This window comes from Ruditapes philippinarum, unplaced genomic scaffold (assembly GCF_026571515.1).
Source record: "Ruditapes philippinarum isolate M1 unplaced genomic scaffold, ASM2657151v2 ctg998_1_1_1_1, whole genome shotgun sequence".
Lineage (NCBI taxonomy): Eukaryota > Metazoa > Mollusca > Bivalvia > Venerida > Veneridae > Ruditapes > Ruditapes philippinarum.
In genome coordinates, this window is record NW_026851652.1 from 79,268 (window position 1) to 98,625 (window position 19,358).

The following is a 19,358-nucleotide window of genomic DNA, read 5'->3' on the forward strand; positions in this document are numbered from 1 at the left end:
AATTTATAAAAATAGAAATTATGACACAGTTTCTTAAAATAGCACCAATGATGCAATTTCTAAAAATAGAAATTATGACGCAATTTCTAAAAATAGAAAAAATGATGCAATCTCTAAAAATACTAAAAATAGAAATTATGACGCAATTTCTAAAAATAGAAAAAAATGACGCAATATCACAAAAATAGCACCAATGACGCAATTTCTAAAAATAGAAATTATGACGCAATTTCTAAAAATAGAAATTATGACACAATTTCTAAAAATAGAAAAAATGATGCAATCTCTAAAAATACTAAAAATAGAAATTATGACGCAATATCTAAAAATAGAAAAAAATGAAGCAATTTCTAAAAATAGAAATTATGATGCAATTTCTAAAAATAGAAAAAATGATGCAATCTCTAAAAATAGAAACAATGACGCATTTCTATAAAAAAAACCCAAAAAAACAATGACCCAATTTCTCTAAATAGAAACAATGACGCAATTCTATAAATAGAAACAATGACGCAATTCTATAAATAGAAACAATGACACAATTTTAGTTATTGTTGTTGTTGTTGTAAATATATATATATAGACACACACACACCAATAAATATTTAAATATGGTCATTTACTGCACAAATCTGAGAAAATTCAGTAATTTAACCTTCAAGGTCAAGGTCATTTAAGAGCCCAAGCAAAGTTGGGTTTGATAAACAACAAGGTCTGGTCCTTAAGAATGTTCTCTAATAATATGAAGTTGATCCCTTCAATAATAGCAAAGTTACAGTCAGTGACCGCCAAAACAATGAAAATTTCAATAATTTGACCTTCAAAGACAATGTCATTAATGTGTGAAGGTCAAGGTCTTCCGGTATATCTTTAACAGTAATCTTTGAAGATTATTATGTTCAAGTTTCAGGACAATCCATTCAAAAATAACAAACTTACAGCCAATAAAAGCCAAAAAAATGAAAATTTCAATAATTTGACCTTCAAAGTCAAGGTCATTTATGAGTGAAGGTCAAGGTCTGGCTGGTTATTTTTAAGGGATATCCTTAAAGATTATTATGTTCAAGTTTGAAGACAATCCATTCAAAAATAACAAAGTTACAGCCAATAACAGCATGAACAAGCAAAAATTGGACTTTTAACCTTGAAGGTCAAGGTCATTTATGGATGAAGGTCAAGGTTAGTGTGGTCTACTGAAAGGTCTTGTCCCAAGGGTTGTTGTGGCCAAGTATGAAGACAATACACAAAGAAATAAAAAAGTTATGATCCAGGTACAAGTTTTCGGACGGCAACGGCAACGGCAACGCCGACCTGACTGTAGCAATACCTCTATTTTTTTTTCAAAAAAAAAAGTCGAGCTAAAAAGGCCTATTGACTCGAATATTGGAGTACCATACAACACTGAATTCAAACACCGCATTCTTTTCCGTACATATGATAACAGCAACATAACATAACAGCAGGTAAATTAATAGTTACTTATTAAGTATTGTGCAAATGAAAACGGTTGCAGTATTTATCGGTCAAACAGAAAAAGAATAATAATAATAGGTTTGATATAACAGCTTAAAATAGGATATTGAACATTTAGCAAATCAGTATTGATGGCAAAATTTAGCTTAAGCATGTATGACTTTATAGCTTGTTTTAAACCATGATAGTCTAAACAAGAGCTGTCCGTAAGACAGCGCGCTCGACTTTTTTAGTGCTTGCCTATAATACAAAACATTGACAGTTAAGGGCCATAATTCAAATAAAATCTTTGACAGAATTACCTTCTCCTGGACATGTTTGGGAATCATGATTGTAAACAAGTATTCCAACTTTCAAATTAATATCTCAAACAGTTCAGTCAAAAAGTGGACTGGTACTAAAAACTTAACCAAGATTCTAAGTCGATAAAAGGCCTTAATTTTTAAAACAAATCCTTGACAGAGTTACCTTCTCTTGCGTACAGATGGGGGTAATGATGTGAAATAGCATTAAAAGTTTCAAAGCAATATCTCAAAGGGTTAAGGCAATAAGTGGATTTTACCCATATTCAATGTATTTTCTAAGTCAAAAAGGGGCATAATTCTGTCAAAAACCTTGACAGAGTTATGTCCTCTTGTCTGTTGATGAAGGTCGTGATGGTAAACAAGTATGGTCAGTTTCAAAGCAATACCTCCAATGGTTTTGAAATAAAGTGAGGTGGTACAAAAAACTTAACCAAGATTCTAAGTCGATAAAAGGCCTTAATTTTAAAACAAATCCTTGACAGAGTTACCTTCTCTTGCGTACAGATGGGGGTAATGATGTGAAATAGCATTAAAAGTTTCAAAGCAATATCTCAAAGGGTTAAGGCAATAAGTGGATTTTACCCATATTCAATGTATTTTCTAAGTCAAAAAGGGGCATAATTCTGTCAAAAACCTTGACAGAGTTATGTCCTCTTGTCTGTTGATGAAGGTCGTGATGGTAAACAAGTATGGTCAGTTTCAAAGCAATACCTCCAATGGTTTTGAAATAAAGTGAGGTGGTACAAAAAAACTTAACCAAGCTCAATACACTTTCTAAGTCAAAAAAGGGCCATAATTCTGTCAAAAACCTTGACAGAGTTATGTACTCTTGTCTGTAGATGGAGGTTATGATGGTGAACAAGTATGGTAAGTTTCAAAGCCATACTTGTAATACTTCTGAAATAAAGTGGGGTGGTACGAAAAACTTAACCAAGGTGTGATGCCAACGCTAACGCTAACGCCGACGCCGACGCCGGGGCGAGTAGGATAGCTCCCCTTTTCATAGAAAAGTCGAGCTAAAAAATAACTTGTTTGCCTATACACTGTTCTAAAAGATTTAATTCAATAAAATCATTTTGTTCAATAAGAATATCTTTCACAAATCTGATTCCTTCATCATAAAAAGATTTAATGTAAAAATATCTACATGTATATCCTATTGAAAAGCAATGGTTATAAACCAGTGGCATATGTAACATTTGTTCCAAACTATCTATACAAAGTTTATCAACAAAGGTCATATAAACTTTTAAAACATCAATCATGAAAGCATTTTAATCTTATAATTAATTAATATACAAAACATTTTTCCAGAATTAAAAACTTTATCAATAAACAATGAGTTATAACATTTACTATCACAATTACTTACATATCTTTTAAACCATTTTATTATTAAAGAATGAACATGACTACTAACATCTACCATGTAAAGTCCACCTTCTTTGTATGTTATAATGATTACAGACTTTTGCCTTACCTTCCCATATAAAATCATAAAATAAGTCATTAAGTGTCTCTCTCAAACAAGAGCTGTCCGTAAGACAGCGCGCTCGACTTTTTTATTGCTTGCCAATAAAAAAAGTTTTTGCAGTAAAAGGCAATACAAGAATCTCTGTATTTTTAAAGTGAACAATGGCCATGAGCATTAAGATATTTAGTGAAGAATTATTTTACTGAATTGTGTGATACCCTTGAACACTGCAGCAAAGTTTGAAATGTTTAAGTCAAAAGAGGGCTGGTAAGAAAGAAAAAAAAACTGAGTTGAGCCTTAAATAAATTTAATAGTATTAAACCCACTTTGAGAGAATAAGGTATTTTTACGTCACTCAGAACACCTTGGTAAATGACATAATAACATAATTTTTCAAGAAATCTATGCCAAGGAAGCAGTATATTTTTGTACTTGTATTTTTGATACCCTTGAATATTACAGCAATGTTTATATGACATAATTTATGGTAAAGTGAACAAGTGGATAGGAATGAATTTTTTTAGATTTTTTAAGTTTTTTTAGTGCTTGCCTATAATACAAAACATTGACAGTTAAGGGCCATAATTCAAATAAAATCTTTGACAGAATTACCTTCTCCTGGACATGTTTGGGAATCATGATTGTAAACAAGTATTCCAACTTTCAAATTAATATCTCAAACAGTTCAGTCAAAAAGTGGACTGGTACTAAAAACTTAACCAAGATTCTAAGTCGATAAAAGGCCTTAATTTTTAAAACAAATCCTTGACAGAGTTACCTTCTCTTGCGTACAGATGGGGGTAATGATGTGAAATAGCATTAAAAGTTTCAAAGCAATATCTCAAAGGGTTAAGGCAATAAGTGGATTTTACCCATATTCAATGTATTTTCTAAGTCAAAAAGGGGCATAATTCTGTCAAAAACCTTGACAGAGTTATGTCCTCTTGTCTGTTGATGAAGGTCGTGATGGTAAACAAGTATGGTCAGTTTCAAAGCAATACCTCCAATGGTTTTGAAATAAAGTGAGGTGGTACAAAAAACTTAACCAAGCTCAATACACTTTCTAAGTCAAAAAAGGGCCATAATTCTGTCAAAAACCTTGACAGAGTTATGTACTCTTGTCTGTAGATGGAGGTTATGATGGTGAACAAGTATGGTAAGTTTCAAAGCCATACTTGTAATACTTCTGAAATAAAGTGGGGTGGTACGAAAAACTTAACCAAGGTGTGATGCCAACGCCGACGCCGACGCTAACGCCGACGCCGGGGCGAGTAGGATAGCTCCCCTTTTCATAGAAAAGTCGAGCTAAAAAGCAGTAAAAGGTGTAGGTAGGCTTGTAAAACAATGATTAAAAAAAGAAAGCAATATTGACTAAACAACAGTGATTTTTCCTAGTGGAGTTAATTCCCTTTATTTCCCAATGACTAATACCATTTTTTTACTTTCTGCTGCTTTTCATCAAAATTCAGATCAATAATTTTTTCTAAAATAACATCAAAAGTTTATCCTTAATTTTAAACTGTGTGTCAACCCATGTTAGTTTCCACCTTGTCTTAATTGATCTAGTACTATATTTAAGAGAACCTATCCAAATAACGTTTGTTTTGTCAAAATTTATCTTTAAACCCAAAATTTCAGTAAACGTATGTTACAAATTCAAAGCAATATCCAAAACATAATCTATATTACATACAAGTAAACAATATTGCAATTTTATTTCATCTATTTTCTTATTAAGGATATCAAGGAATTCAATGTCATGTAAAAGAGCATTATTACATTTCCATAAACCTTTTCCATGACTAACAGGAACAAAACAAAACTCCAAATATATCATTGAATGATCAGATCTATAACTAGCATCAATGTCACATTTACGTACAAACTGATATAAATTATTTGTTATCAGAAAAAAATCTAATCTACCTTGCTGTATTGGGTTGGTGCGTCTCCATGTATATTTTTTATAGCGCCATGTAACTCTCTTAAAGGATCAATAAGTTATTTATCTTCAATAATACTTAGTAAAAAATTTCTAGCCTTCTTGCCTTTGTAAAAACTTCGTGTTTCCCAAAGATTTACTAAACCAAAACGAAAGATCATTTCATGAAAACACAATACACATGCTCAAATGTATCCCAAAAACATTTGATTTTATTTGATTTATTTGATTTTAGATTATTTGCCGGACTGTTTAGATTTGATTCATCTAAGGACTATCAAATATTAAAGCAATCAATACAGTACGAAATGTCCCAGACACTGAATAATGTCACCCAAATGATCCTTACCCTACTGAATTTGTCTAATGGATTTGCCTTGCTTTGAATTTGGAAAAGTCTATTATCAATTTAAAGGATAGCATGATAAAATTTCAAGTTAGTAAGCCAACATTATAGACTAGAGCCTGGTCAGACTGCCAAATGTACAGACTGGCATCTCTACAGCTAACGGTGGCAAATGATATTCACTTCCAAGTACAGCAAGGTAAAGCTTAGGTATAAAGATGTAATACATATTTCAAATGTATAATTTTCAAGTAACAAGCATTTTAAAAAAATGAATCTGCAGAAAGAAGCTAAAAAATAATCCCCAACCTACCCTTATACAGAAAAAAACCCAAGACTTGACTATATTCAAACTTGACCTAGAAATAATCAAAACAAATGTAGACCAATTTCCAGGATATTTGGATAATAACAGTAGCCACTAGAGTGTTAACAAGATTTTTCTATTTTTATGTCCTGTGCTCTAGTCTTTATCCGGGATGACCCATGTTTATAACTCATCCGAGCAATTACCTAGACAAGCATCCTGACAAAGTTTGATGATGATTGAGGTAAAATGTGACCACTAGAGTGTTGAAGAACAAATGTGGAGGGACAACGGTGAGCTAACAATCAATGTTACACTTTACAACATCTTTCCAAAAAGCATTGTTTAAGTTTCTAGATATCAGCTGCTCCATCATTGCCAACTGCAGCAAAATCATTGCATAAATCTGCTATAGAATTGCTGGCATCAGCTATAGCATTTGCAACTCTTGCTATAGCAGTGCCAACAAAAGGTACATTTCCGACATAAGCATTAGCATTGTGAACACCTGCCACAGCAATGCCAACACGAGCAACAGCAGTGCCAACACCTGCTAGAGCATTGCATACATATGTTATAGAATTGCTAGCATCAGCTATAGCAGTGACATAACCAGCTCTAGCATTGCGGACTCTTTCAATATAAATGCCAACTACTATTCCAGAAACAAAAGCTGCAAAGACATTCTCAAAATTGACTGCTGGTTGAGCATCAGGTTCTGCTGGTTGAGCATCAGGTTCTACTGGTTGAGCATCAGGTTCTGCTGGTTGAGCATCAGGTTCTGCTGGTTGAGCATCAGGTTCTGTTTGAGGAACATGCTCAGCTGTTTGAGGAACACACTCTACTGGTTGAGGAATAGGCTCTGCTAGTTGAGAACAAGGCTTTGCTGGTTGAGGAACATGCTCTGCTGGCTGAGGAACACGCTCTACTAGTTGAGGAATAGGCTCTGCTGGTTGAGGCACACACTGCCGGTTGAGCAACATGCTCTGCTGGTTCAAGCACACATTCTGCCAGTTGAGGAACATTCTCTGTTGGTTGAATAGCATGTTCTGCTGGTTGAGGAACATCTGCTGGTTGAGAAACATGCTCTGCTGGTCGAGGAACATGCTTGCTGGTTGAGGAATACGCTTTTCTGGTTGAATATCCTCTTTTGCTGGTTGAACATTACTCTCTCTTAAGAGGCGTGTTACCCGTTTCTCTCTTGGGGGTAACACTTTATCAGAGAGGGGATTTTCTGGAAAATTTGAAAAACATTTTATACAAGAAAAGTTATACATGTTTATAAAATAAGTCACACATTTAGAAATTTCTTCAGGATTTGGAGAAATGAAGAAGAATTAACTGAGATAAAATATTGAATATTCTATGAGATATATTGTAACACACAATATCATAATTAGGAAATATGTACCTGTATTTACACGAGCAATGCAAATGAACATAAATGCATCGGAAGAACAAAAGAGGTCATTGGTGCAAGTTATTAGCTGTAAATTCAAATTTCGCAGATTTATACAAAACAATAAAATATCAATCTGAACCTAGTACTTGTTGTATATAGAGTATCATTCAATAGTTTGAATAAGCATCATGACTTCTATTGTGTTAAATAATTTAAGGTCAAATCTTAAATACGATGTGTCAGAGGAAAAGGCATGCTCCACTAATAAAATACTTGAAGCAGTATTAGAGGACAAAACTAAGCCTCACTCAGTGTTGGCCGAGCATTCTCCCCTACTGGTTGAGTAGCACCAAGTGTTGACCGAGCATCCGCCTGTACAGGTTTAGCATCACCAAGTATTGGTCGAGCAGCCTCCTCGATTGTATGAGTATCACCCAGTGTTGGTCGAGCAGCCTCCTCTACTGGTTGAGAAATATAGAAGGCAATGCACTTAATCACAAGAGCGATCAGTGATCACATGTGTCGCCTCATGATGGCCAATTTCATGCTGGGACAAGTTTTGTGACAGACAGACAGACAGACAGAGGGACAGTGCCTAACGAGACTTGGTACTGATCATTCCTGTAAAGTTTGGATGAAATTGCAACAGTAGTTTATAAGGAGTAGTCCGGACAAGCTTTTGTGTATCTGACAACACACAGAAAAAAAGCACCTTTTTATCAAAGGGCCATAAATCGGCCAAAAATCATTCAACCGGAAAACCCGTGCAATATGCGCAAGGACTTGAGCTACAGATCAATCCTGTAAAGTTTCATTAAAATTGCATTAGTGGTATAAGAGAAGTAGTCCGGACAAACTTTAAAAATAAAAATTATTAAAGAGCCATAACTCTGACAAAAATCATTGAACCGGAAAATGCTGACAATATGCACAACTAGACTTGGTACTGATCATTCCTGTAAAGTTTGGATGAAATTGCACCAGTAGTTTATGAGGAGTAGTCCGGACAAGTTTTGTGACGGACGGACAGACGGACGTCCGGCCGAAATGGAATAAGGGGCCATTTCTTTTGTTATTTTCTATTGTTTAATAGAGGGCCAATGGCCCCTTACTCTATTGTTACGGAATGAACTCTATTGTTCTCTTTTGTTCTGTTTACAGTTAGATGGCCCCCTATCCCTATTTGGTAGTGCGGACGGACAGACAGACGACGGAGAAGTGATCCCTATATGTCACCACTACTCCGTAGAGGCGACACAATAATTGCATTGGAAGAACAGTTTGAAAAGCATTAATATCAAACAAAAGAGGTCATTAGTTTGAGCTTACCAGCTGATAAAGTTATTTCAGCTTTTTCAAATATACTAGTATTTTCAACCTCAAAATGATATTTGTAAATTCAAATTTCGCAGATTTATACAAAACAATAATATCAATCTGAACCTAGTACTTGTTGTGTATAGTCTCATTCAATAGTTTGAATAAGCATCATGACTTCTATTGTGTTAAATAATTTAAGGTCAAATCTTAAATACGATCTGTCAGAGGAAACGGCATGCTCCACTAATAAAATTCTTGAAGCCGTTTTGGAGGACAAAACTAAGCCTCACCCAGTGTTGGCCGAGCATCCTCCTCTACTGTTTGAGTATCACCAAGTGTTGGCCGAGCAGCCTCCTCTACTGTTTGAGTATCACCAAGTGTTGGCGGAGCAGCCTCCTCTACTGGTTGAGTATCACCAAGTGTTGGCCGAGCATCCTCCTCTACTGGTTGAGTATCACCAAGTGTTGGCCGAGCATCCTCCTCTACTGGTTGAGTATCACCAAGTGTTGGCCGAGCATCCTCCTCTACTGGTTGAGTATCACCAAGTGTTGGCCGAGCATCCTCCTCTACTGTTTGAGAAATGAAGAAGTATTAACTGAGATAAAATATTGAATATTTTATGAGAAATAATGTAACACACAATATCATAATTAGGAAATATGTACCTGTATTTACACAAGCAACGTAATAAATTATAATAGCATTGGAAGAACAGTTTGAAAAGCATTAATATCAAACAAAAGATGTCATTAGTTTGAGCTTATCAGCTGATAAAGTTATTTCAGCTTTTTCTCTTTCAAATATATTTTCAACTTGTAAATTCAAATTCCCTAGATTTATACAAAACAATAACATCAAGCTGAACCTAGTACTTGTTGTATAAATAGTCTCATTCAATAGTTTAATAAGCATCATGACTTCTTTTGTGTTAAATAATTTAAGGTCTATTGTGTTAAATAATTTAAGGTTAAATCTTAAACAAGAGGGCTAATTTTAACCCAGGGGCTTTTATTTTTAACCAACTTGGTAGGCACCCATTAGAAGATGTTTCATGATAAATATCTAAGCTTTTGCTCTTGGGGTTTTTGAAAGTTTTTACTTAGACATATAAGGAAAATCAGAACCCCAGGCACGGCCAATTTAACCCTCGGGCTTTTATTTGAACAAATTTAGTAGACACTCACTAGAAGATTTTGACCCAAGGGCTTTTATATGAACAAATTTGATAGACACTCACTAGAAGATGTTTCATGCCAAATATCTAAGCTCTACCTCTTTGGGTTTTTGAAGAGAAGATATTTTAAGTTTTTTCTTTCGAATGGCATGGCAACCAGAGTTTTGCATGGAATTAAATTCTTTGAACAACTTTGACCACCAAAGGCCCATTCCTGTGAAGTTTGGATGAAATTGGCTTAGCGGTTTATGAGGGGATGTCGTTTAAAGAAAAAGACGCCGGACGAACGCCGGACGAAAAGTGATCATAAAAGCTCACCATGTCACTTTGTGATAAGTGGGCTAATAAAAGATGTCAGAGGAAACTGAATGCTCCACTTATAAAATATTGGAAAAAGAAATAAGCCTGTTTGTAGAATTTTCACTGTTTTTCTGTAAAAAATAACCGCTTTTTCATGAAATTTTATGAATTTAATGGAAACAAGCATTCTTCAACAGTATTTACTGAGTAACAATATTCATGGAGAACTCTGGAACTTTACTTTTACATCAAAAGAAACATGGAACAGTTCTGGAAACTCTGGAAAGTTAACACTTTTCTAGGAGTTTGACTTTGAAACACACACAGTCATTTAGTCATTAGCTGATTTGGCCTTTCTGATTTCTGCATTTAGTAAAGACATCCTAGTGTCACACTATTAACGCATCAATGAATAAGTGATTGTTTACTGTAAACAGTCCTAATTTTGGATATGTGATAAATAGAATATCATATATATGTGATAAATAGAATATTATATTCATGTAGGTTCATTACTGATTTCATTGAAAAAAATACTATTATACTTGCCAGAGGCTCGTTTACTTGTTGATAAATTCAGTATTCATTCAAAATCTTCTAATTTATTTGGTACATAATAAGAAAAGCCAACTGACGTTTGAAAGAACAAGTAATAGCAAGTATGTATTTTTATGGTTGAGTGCACACATGTTAGTAATCATAAGAACAACCTCCGACAATTATGTCAAGAAATTGATTCTATGGCTGTGCAGTCTAGCGCATTGTTACTATTGCTTGAAAATAGGAGGTTGAAAGTCCGAATCCAGCCACGGCAGAATCTTTTCTGAAACATTTGCATTTTTCTGTTACAAACTTAAAATGTTCACTAATGGATACATAGATCTTTTTGATACACTTTAAGTAGTAGTGGCTTTATTAAATCAAACTGTCTTTAACAGTGACCTACCATCCTCGGGTCTGACTTTAAGAATGGTGCCACATAGCTCATTATCCAATTCAGCCGGCTTGTCAATATTGTCTGCCTTCCAAATACGCTCTTTCTCTGGTAAGACGTCATCTGTCAATGTCTTTTCTTTTGTTGTCAGTACATTTTCAGAAGATTTCTACAAAAGTCAGAAATAAAGATAATATGAAATAAGTAGCTAAGAATGATGAGTAATCATTTTAGAAAAGTGAACACATATAAACACAAAATGAGTAATTTGGCCAACTAGAAACTGATACTTATACTGTCTTATTTGTGGTGTATAAAGTAATTAATTAATAGCAATACCACATGAAATGTTAAATCTAATTACCAGTACATGTTATTTTTCTCAATTATCATTTTGATATTTTTCATGATTTCAGTTCTAATTTCATTTTACTATGGTATTGTAAACAAGAGAGCCAAGATGGCCCTAGAACGCGCACCTGACCCATCAAACTCATCTGACAAACATCCTGACCAAGCATCAGACACTTCATGTGCTAAACCATTTCGGGTCACATGGTACAGTGTACATGTTATTCATCTCAAAACAAGAACCGGGTGATGCTCCCGAGAAGGTTTTGGACACAGGAAAGTATAAAAATATGAACAAAGGGCAAAAACTCCAAAATTAGGCAAGGCAGAATTATGTTTTTTTTTGCACTGCACTTCTATTTAATGAGAGCTATCTATCTATAAAGTTTGCTGATGATATCTCTTATAGTTTCAGAGTTATGTCCCGGGTAAAATTCAAAGTGTAAAAATAAACAAAGGGCAATAAATCCAAAATTAGACAAGGCTTTGTTTAAGTTCTTTAAGCATTACAGTTCTATCCGATGATATCTATCTACCTACAAAGTTTCATGTTTATATCATGTTAATAGTTTTAAAGTTATGCCCGGACAAAAGTAAAAAAGTAAAAATAAACAAAGGGCAATAACTTCAAAATAAGGCAAGGCAGAGTTATGATTCTTTAGCACTGCACTTTTACCCAATGAGACCTATCTATCTACAAATTTTCATGTTGATATCTCTTACAATTTTAGAGTTATGTCCCGGACAAAGTTCAAAGTGTCAAAATGAACAAAGGGCAATAACTCTAAAATTAGGCAAGACAGAGTTACGGTTCTTGTGCACTGAAAACCTACTCAATGAGATATATCTATCTGCAAAGTTTCATGTTGATACCTCTAATAGTTTTAGAGTTATGTCTCGGATAAAGTTCAAAGTGTACAAATAAACAAAGGGCAATAATTCAAGTATTAGGCAAGGCAGAGTTACGGTTCTTGTGCACTGCACACCTAATCAATAATATCTATCTACCTACATAGTTTCATGTTGATACTTCTTATAGTTTTAGAGTAATGTTCCGGACAAAGTTCAAAGTGTAAAAATAAAAAAGAGGAATAATTCAAAAATTAGGCAAGGTAGAGTTACGGTTCTTGTGCACTGCACTGCAAACCTACTCAATAAGATCTATCTACCTACAAAGTTTCATTTTGATACCTCTTATAATTTTAGAGTAATGTCCCGGACAAAGTTCAAAGTGTAAAAATAAACAAAGGAGAATAATTCAAAAATTAGGCAAGGCAGAGTTACTGTTTTTATGCACTGCACACCTACTCAATAAGATCTACCAACCTACAAAGTTTCATGTTGATACCTCTTGTTGTTTCAAAGTTATGTCTCGGGCAAGAAAAACGGACAGACGGACAGACAGACGGACAAACAGACGGACGAGGCGGCGACTTTTTTCGGGGGAGCATAATAAAATCCTCACTTTAATACATCTTTAACCTACCTTGTGTACAATATTCACAAGTCCTGATGTGCTAGGCTGTGAACTTAATGTCTTTCCAAACCTCCTGTTATATAAAAATAGAAAAGAAAAACATATTTTTATAAAATATCTAACAAAAGATTATAGATAATATACTTGCTTATTATTATTTTTATTATTATTGTGAAAGGCTACTTAAAAGGGGCTCCACTGAGGTCAAAAAGTCTAAAAATTAAAATATGCAATTCTTACATAGAAGAATTGCACCTAAAATAAAAAAGTCTGCAAAAAACAAGAGGGCCAAAATGATTGCTCACCTGACCCATCAAACTCATCCGAGTTCATGACGACTTCGTGGTCAAGTGAGCTCAATATGCTCAGAAATAAATTGTCAAGATAGACTTTTTGTGCGATTCTTGGCCAATTTGAGTGAAAAGCATTGCAAGGCTTTCCATTTTTAGGTCATTTTGCACAATGAAAGTGATGATTTAAGAAAGGGGGGGGGGGGGGGGGGGGGGGGGCAGGGATTGATTTGAAAAACGTATGCACAAGTTATTGGTCCAGACTTACTTAAAATGGTAAACAAATACCGTGAAACTATTTCTAGTGTTATCATGTCGAAAAACCTCAGTGGAGTTCCTTTAAATTATCAGTCATATGTTTAGATACACATTTATCGGACAAAAAAAGCAACAACATGAAATGATAAGATTCGTTTTCGTCTTCACTGAGACATAAGTTATGTTCATGAAAAACATCACTTTTACATGCCAAGATTTTCCCTTTTCCAAAATACATGCATCTTTACTAAATTCTTTGTCTTTTTGTTGCCATAGCAACTACAAATACTTTTAATCATTACTTTTCATATCATTTTTGTTTGTTTTTGTTACTAAGTAAATGAGAAGCAACTATACTTACATAGTTTCTGACTCTGCCATCTTTCGAGTAAAATAGAGTTAAGGATGTTAGAATGTAGAATCCAAAAACAAGGACTGCGTCACCTTACGACAACTCCACTGGTGCCAGGTCTATTCTAGATATCTGGAATAAATATCTCAGACTATAAGCTCTATACTATGCTTCCCTTAGTTCACGGTACTTAACGATTTGAAACCAGAAAGAAAACAACTAATGTAACTTATGGTACAATAATTGTCATAAGCTATAACATATAGGTATTTTCTGCTGTATGGCACAAGGAAACAACAATATATTCAGTCAAAGTCAATTTTAATGGACCAAACGCACCACATGTGTCGGCCATTTTGAAAACAGTATGTCACCATTTAAATCGCGGAAATGGTGTTACACTTCAGTTTTTCATGTTTTTTCTAAAATTTCTACATGTTAATTTGCTTGATTTTAAATATTAATATTATCCTTGCTTTGTAACTCAAATTTTTTTTTTCAACAAACAAGAACATTAAGAAAATGATGATTGTTTCAGACATACACACAAATTTAATGGACTTTATTGCTTTTGCAGAAATTTGTAAAATTTTGTTCTGTTTTACATAAAAATCTAGAGATTTAAAATATTTTGCACAAAAATTAACTTTGTTGTATAGGTGTATGAATAAAATATGTCAATTCTGACCAAGTTAAACACTGGCCACATGAAAATATGCCATTACCTTGAAATAAGTGATGACGCGGAATTAGTGATGTTGAGTACTATATATCAACAAGATATGTTTGTAAAACATGTATGCCCCATATCGGCAGCCAATTAGTCATGTGATCAGTTTATTATGACTGACTTTTGACCCAGTGACCAAAAAATTAATAAGGGTTAATAACTGGTCATGACTAGTCACTAGGTAATTGTGACCGCAAAGGTTGTGTGCAGCAATTTTGTGACAAAGTTATTTCAAATCTTACCAAATAATATATGCATAAATTTTATGAATAATGTAGGCCTCATTAATGACAGCCAAGTTGTTATATTACATAAGACCTTGAAATGTGTATACCCCAAAATGTGTATACCCCAAAAGGATTTTTAGTTTAATAAAAAATATCAACCAAGGCAACTTGAGTTGTTGAGTTATTGGTCAGAAACAGTCTTTACATACAAGGTCAATATGACATGGACCTTTGACCTTAAATCAATAGGGGTTATCTACTGGCAAAGACCAATGCACCTGTGAAGTTTGAAGGTAAAGGGACCATGAGTTGGGATATTGATCAGAAAGCGTTGTTACCAATAAGGTCAATGTGATCTTGACCGCTGACCCCTTAACGCCAAAAAATCCATTGAGGTCATCTTAATTATTATGACCAAAAGCAATAAATCTGTAAAGCCTGAAGGTCAAGGGTCCATGGGTTGTCCAGTTATTGATAGAAAACCATTTTGAAATACAAGGTCAATGCAACCTTGACCTTTGTTTCCTTGACCCCAAAATCTTAAGGGGTCATCAAATGGTCAAGTCTTATGCACCTACCAAGTTTGAGGGCCAATAGCCCATGGGTTGTCAAGTTATTGATTGGAGACTTTTTTTACTGACAAGGTCAATGTGATCTTGACCTTTGACCCCTTGACCCAAAAATCAATTGGGGTCATCAGCTGGACATGAACAATCATCATACCTAGTTTGAAATTCCTAGGCCTAAGCGTTCTTTAGTTATCACTTGAAAACAGTTTTTACCTACAAGGTCAATGTGACCTTGACCTTTGACCCCTTGACCCCAAAATCAAAAGGGGTCATCTACTGGTCATGACCAATCATCATACCAAGTTTGAAGTTCCAAGGCCTAAGCGTTCTTTAGTTATTGATCGGAAACTGTTCTTACCTACAAGGTCAATGTGACCTTGACCTTTGACATCTTGACCCCAAAATCAATAGGGGTCATCTACTGGTCATGACCAATCACCATACCAAATTTGAAGTTCCTAGGCCTAAGGGATCTTTAGTTATCACTCGGAAACCATATGGTCTATGGACCGACGGACCAACAAATGCAAAGCAATATACCCCCTCTTCTTTGAAGTGGGGGGGGGGGCATAAATATATCTGTCATATGTTGTTCAAGTTTAAAGACAATCCATTCAAAAATAACAAGGTTACAGCCAATGATAGCAATTAGATGATAAGATCAAAGGAAAATTTGGACTTTCGACATTGAAGGTCAATGACATTTATGGATGAAGGTCAAGGTAAGTGTGGTCTACTGAAAGGTCTTGTCCCAAGGGTTGTTGTGGCCAAGTATGAAGACAATACACCAAGAAATAAAAAAGTTATGATCATCATCCAGGTACAAGTTTGCGGACGGCAACGCCGCCGCGACTATCACAATACCTCTACTTTTTTTTTCAAAAAAAGTCGAGCTAAAAAGGTCCAGAAAACTGCTATGAATTTTTGAATAAAGGTGAAAAAATGTGTTACATTTCAGGCCTATATATAATTTAAAAAGTAAAATGAAAACGCCACATTAAACACATGGCAATGCTTGACAGATACCTAACTTTGTCCTGTCAAAGTTTTGTACCCCTCCGTAGACTGATTTTTATTTTTTACGGTGGCCGGAAACTGCTAGGAAACCATGCAGTAGTGTCACGGACATGCTTCACTCCCTGAAGCTTTGAAAACTGGAACTCAGACGTATCTAAAGGTGCTAGTTTATCCTTTTTCTGTAAGATTAACAATGGTCTGGTTGCTATCCCCATAGAACAATATGTGACACCCCTCTCCCAAACATCACGCCAAGGCCATTCCTTCTGTAATAGGGTTATTCACAGCAACATCAGACTGCAGCTAGTTGCCCCACTCCCTACCCCTGAGCAATTCAGTGCAGCCATAGCTTGCATTGAACATGTCTCACCCTAGTTTTCCAGTCCCCTGTTTTTAAAATTTAAAATATTCTTTTATCCTCTTTTTAAACAACTCTTTTTAACTTGCTTGCGATTCTGACGCGCTGACATGACATAAATAGTAGGTAGGTAGGTAGGAAATTACTGTTATTTCGGACCACGGACGTTTCAGACCAGACACTTCGGACCAGATTTTGGGACATTTCAGACCATGAGATGGTCATTTCATGACCATAATGGGATGGGGACACATCGGACCAGAACTTTTTATTCAAACTTTTAGACCATTTATTCCTTTTATATATAATAATTTGTTATCTCAGGATGTTATTACAATATTGATGTGCAATAAGTACCCATACACGCTGAATATACATTTTTAAATTCATTTTTTACCAAATTAAATCGTGTTCTGGCAGGTATTAAAGAACAACGACATCCTTGTCAATGCAGTTTTTCACACGTTTTAATTGATGAATAGGACTTGTCACGTTTCACTCAATTAAAGAAGTATATGTATCACCTAATTTGACAACAAATATTTAATTGATTGGATTTGATTTACTATATTGTGTCTAGATTCATCACATTATTTCGTCTTGGCCATTTTCTAAATATTATTGATTTACAACTAAATTGCACAAGTATATAGACCAAGACATTTATACCGTATGATCTAAGTCAATAAATAATCGATCTTACAAAATGCTTTTACAACAAACACACATTATAAGTACCAGTTCGAATATTAATACCACTACCAGTATAGTAATTAATATTTTTAAATAATAAATAATATCAATATATTAGATATATTTATTATTCTTTTGTAAATATAAAACAAAGCGTATAAAATTAATTATTCTTTTTAAATTATTTCTTAAAATCTTCATTAATTCATTGAACAGTACCATCACACCTATCTTGGAAATTCTACATCGACAACATAACGAAACTAGAAATGTGTCATCATGCCACGGATGTATGCAACCAAAATTTCAGATGTTATAATATTTAGTTCCAAATTTGTTTGCAAAAATTATTATTTTCGTTTTAAGTTCAAAGCCCTAAAAATATTCAATGTTAACACAAACCATTTTATACAAAGTTCAAGGCACTGAAACTATTCAGTGTTAACCTTTTGTAAATTGCATATGATGCATATTTGTAGCCAAAATAATGGGTACATACATTTCCACTAAAGTATGAGTGCTTTAACTGAAAATTCAAAATGTTTCCAACATTCAAGAAAGATAACTTTGTCAAGAATCATTGAACCACGACCAAGTTTAAACTTGAACTGCTTATTCCTAAGATATATCTATATGTCAAATTTGAGTTGAATTTGTACAACCATTTTGGAGATAATTAACGGAAACTTAAAATTTCTGATTTTTTTTTCAAAGTTCAAGAGGGAAAACTCTGTCAGCTATCATCAAACCATGACCAAATTCGAACTTGACCAATGCATTGTTATGACATATCCATATCTTTTATTTGTTGTTGAATATGTACAACTGTTGGGGAGATAATGAATATGAACTGAAAATTTCCTTTTTTAAAATTTAAATCGGCATAACTCTGCCAAAATCATTGAACCATGGCCAAATTCGAACTTGACCTGTGCATTCCTTTGACATATCCATATGTAAAATTTGAGTTGAATATGTAACACTGTTGGGGAGATAAAGAACAGAAACTGAAAAAATTCATATTATTTTCAAAGTGAAAGGGGCTTTACTCTGCCAAAAATCATTGAACCATGACCCAATTAAAACTTGGCCTGCGCATTCTTTTAACATATCCATATGTAAAATTTGAGTTGAATGTGTACTACTGTTGGGGAGATAATGAACAGAAATTGTTTTCAAAGTGAAAAGGGGATTACTCTGCCAAAAATCATCAAACCATGACCAAATTCGAACTTGGCCTGCACATTCTTTTGACATATCCATATGTCAAGTTTGAGTTGAATGTGTAATTAATACCGTTTCGGAGAAAATGAACAGAAACTAAAAAATTCATATTATTTTTAAAGAAATCAAAGAAAAAGGGGCATAACTCTGCCAAAAATCATTAAACCATGACCAAATTCGAACTTGACCTGCGCATTCTTTTGATATATCCAAAGAATGTCAAATTTGAGTTGAACGTGTGCAACCGTTACTAAGATAATGAACGGAAACTGATGATGACGGAATGACAGAATGACGAAATGACGGAACAGAGTAACACTATATGCCCCAGCCATTATATGGCGGGGGCATAAAAGGCCAACTCAACTATAGCTTTCCTGCGCCGAATCATCCTGTCAAGCCCACCAGAAGCCAAAGCCTACAACACCTACGTACGGTCAAGCGTCGAGTATGCCTCCTCTGTATGGTCACCTGCTGCTGACAGCCACATCAACGAACTAGAGATGGTCCAAAGAAGAGCAGCACCATGCTCTACAAGATCAAGCATAACCTTGTAGATGTCACATCAGATCCCCCGCTACGTAATGCAAGAACATCAAGAGGCAACCCACAACAACTCATCCAGCTCACTTGTAAGAAATCTGTGTGTACCAGAACAGCTTCTTTCCGGCCACCATCATCCTCATTCACCATCAACTAGACACATTGCCAGTTTTTACCAGTTTTTAAGAAGATGTAAATAGACAATTTTAACTGTAAAGAGGAAACCAATTGCTGCGCATGTACATAGTTTTAGTTTCATCGCGATTATGCTCTATGAAGAGTGAGGCGATTA

At 34.6% G+C, this 19,358-nt stretch overlaps 1 protein-coding gene across 2 annotated transcripts; it reads right to left on the minus strand.

Moving 5' to 3' along the window:
• Positions 1 to 4,579: 4,579 nt before the first annotated feature.
• On the minus strand, positions 4,580 to 19,358 carry LOC132733633 (neurofilament heavy polypeptide-like). Of its 2 annotated transcripts, none has more exons than XM_060720402.1 (7): positions 18,891 to 19,358; positions 13,715 to 13,837; positions 12,815 to 12,878; positions 10,990 to 11,146; positions 8,860 to 9,138; positions 7,558 to 7,707; positions 4,580 to 7,081 (listed from the first exon to the last, which is right to left on the minus strand). In XM_060720402.1, exons 2-7 carry the CDS (start codon positions 13,732 to 13,734, stop codon positions 6,201 to 6,203), a joined length of 1,551 nt encoding a protein of 516 aa, XP_060576385.1. In that variant the 5' UTR covers positions 13,735 to 13,837; positions 18,891 to 19,358; the 3' UTR covers positions 4,580 to 6,200. The 2 variants fall into 2 exon arrangements, with proteins under 2 accessions (XP_060576385.1, XP_060576310.1); XM_060720327.1 differs by having other exon boundaries at positions 7,558 to 7,710.

What these genes read in the sequence shown, in the direction of transcription:
- LOC132733633 (XM_060720327.1), bottom strand. Translation starts at nt 13,734, where the DNA reads ATGGCAGAGTCAGAAACTAT. An exon ending in ATGGCAGAGTCAGAAACTAT is followed by an intron (nt 12,879 to 13,714) that starts GTAAGTATAGTT and finishes TTTATATAACAG; the next exon opens with GAGGTTTGGAAAGACATTAA. An exon ending in GGATGCTCGGCCAACACTGG is followed by an intron (nt 7,711 to 8,859) that starts GTGAGGCTTAGT and finishes TTTCTCAACCAG; the next exon opens with TAGAGGAGGCTGCTCGACCA.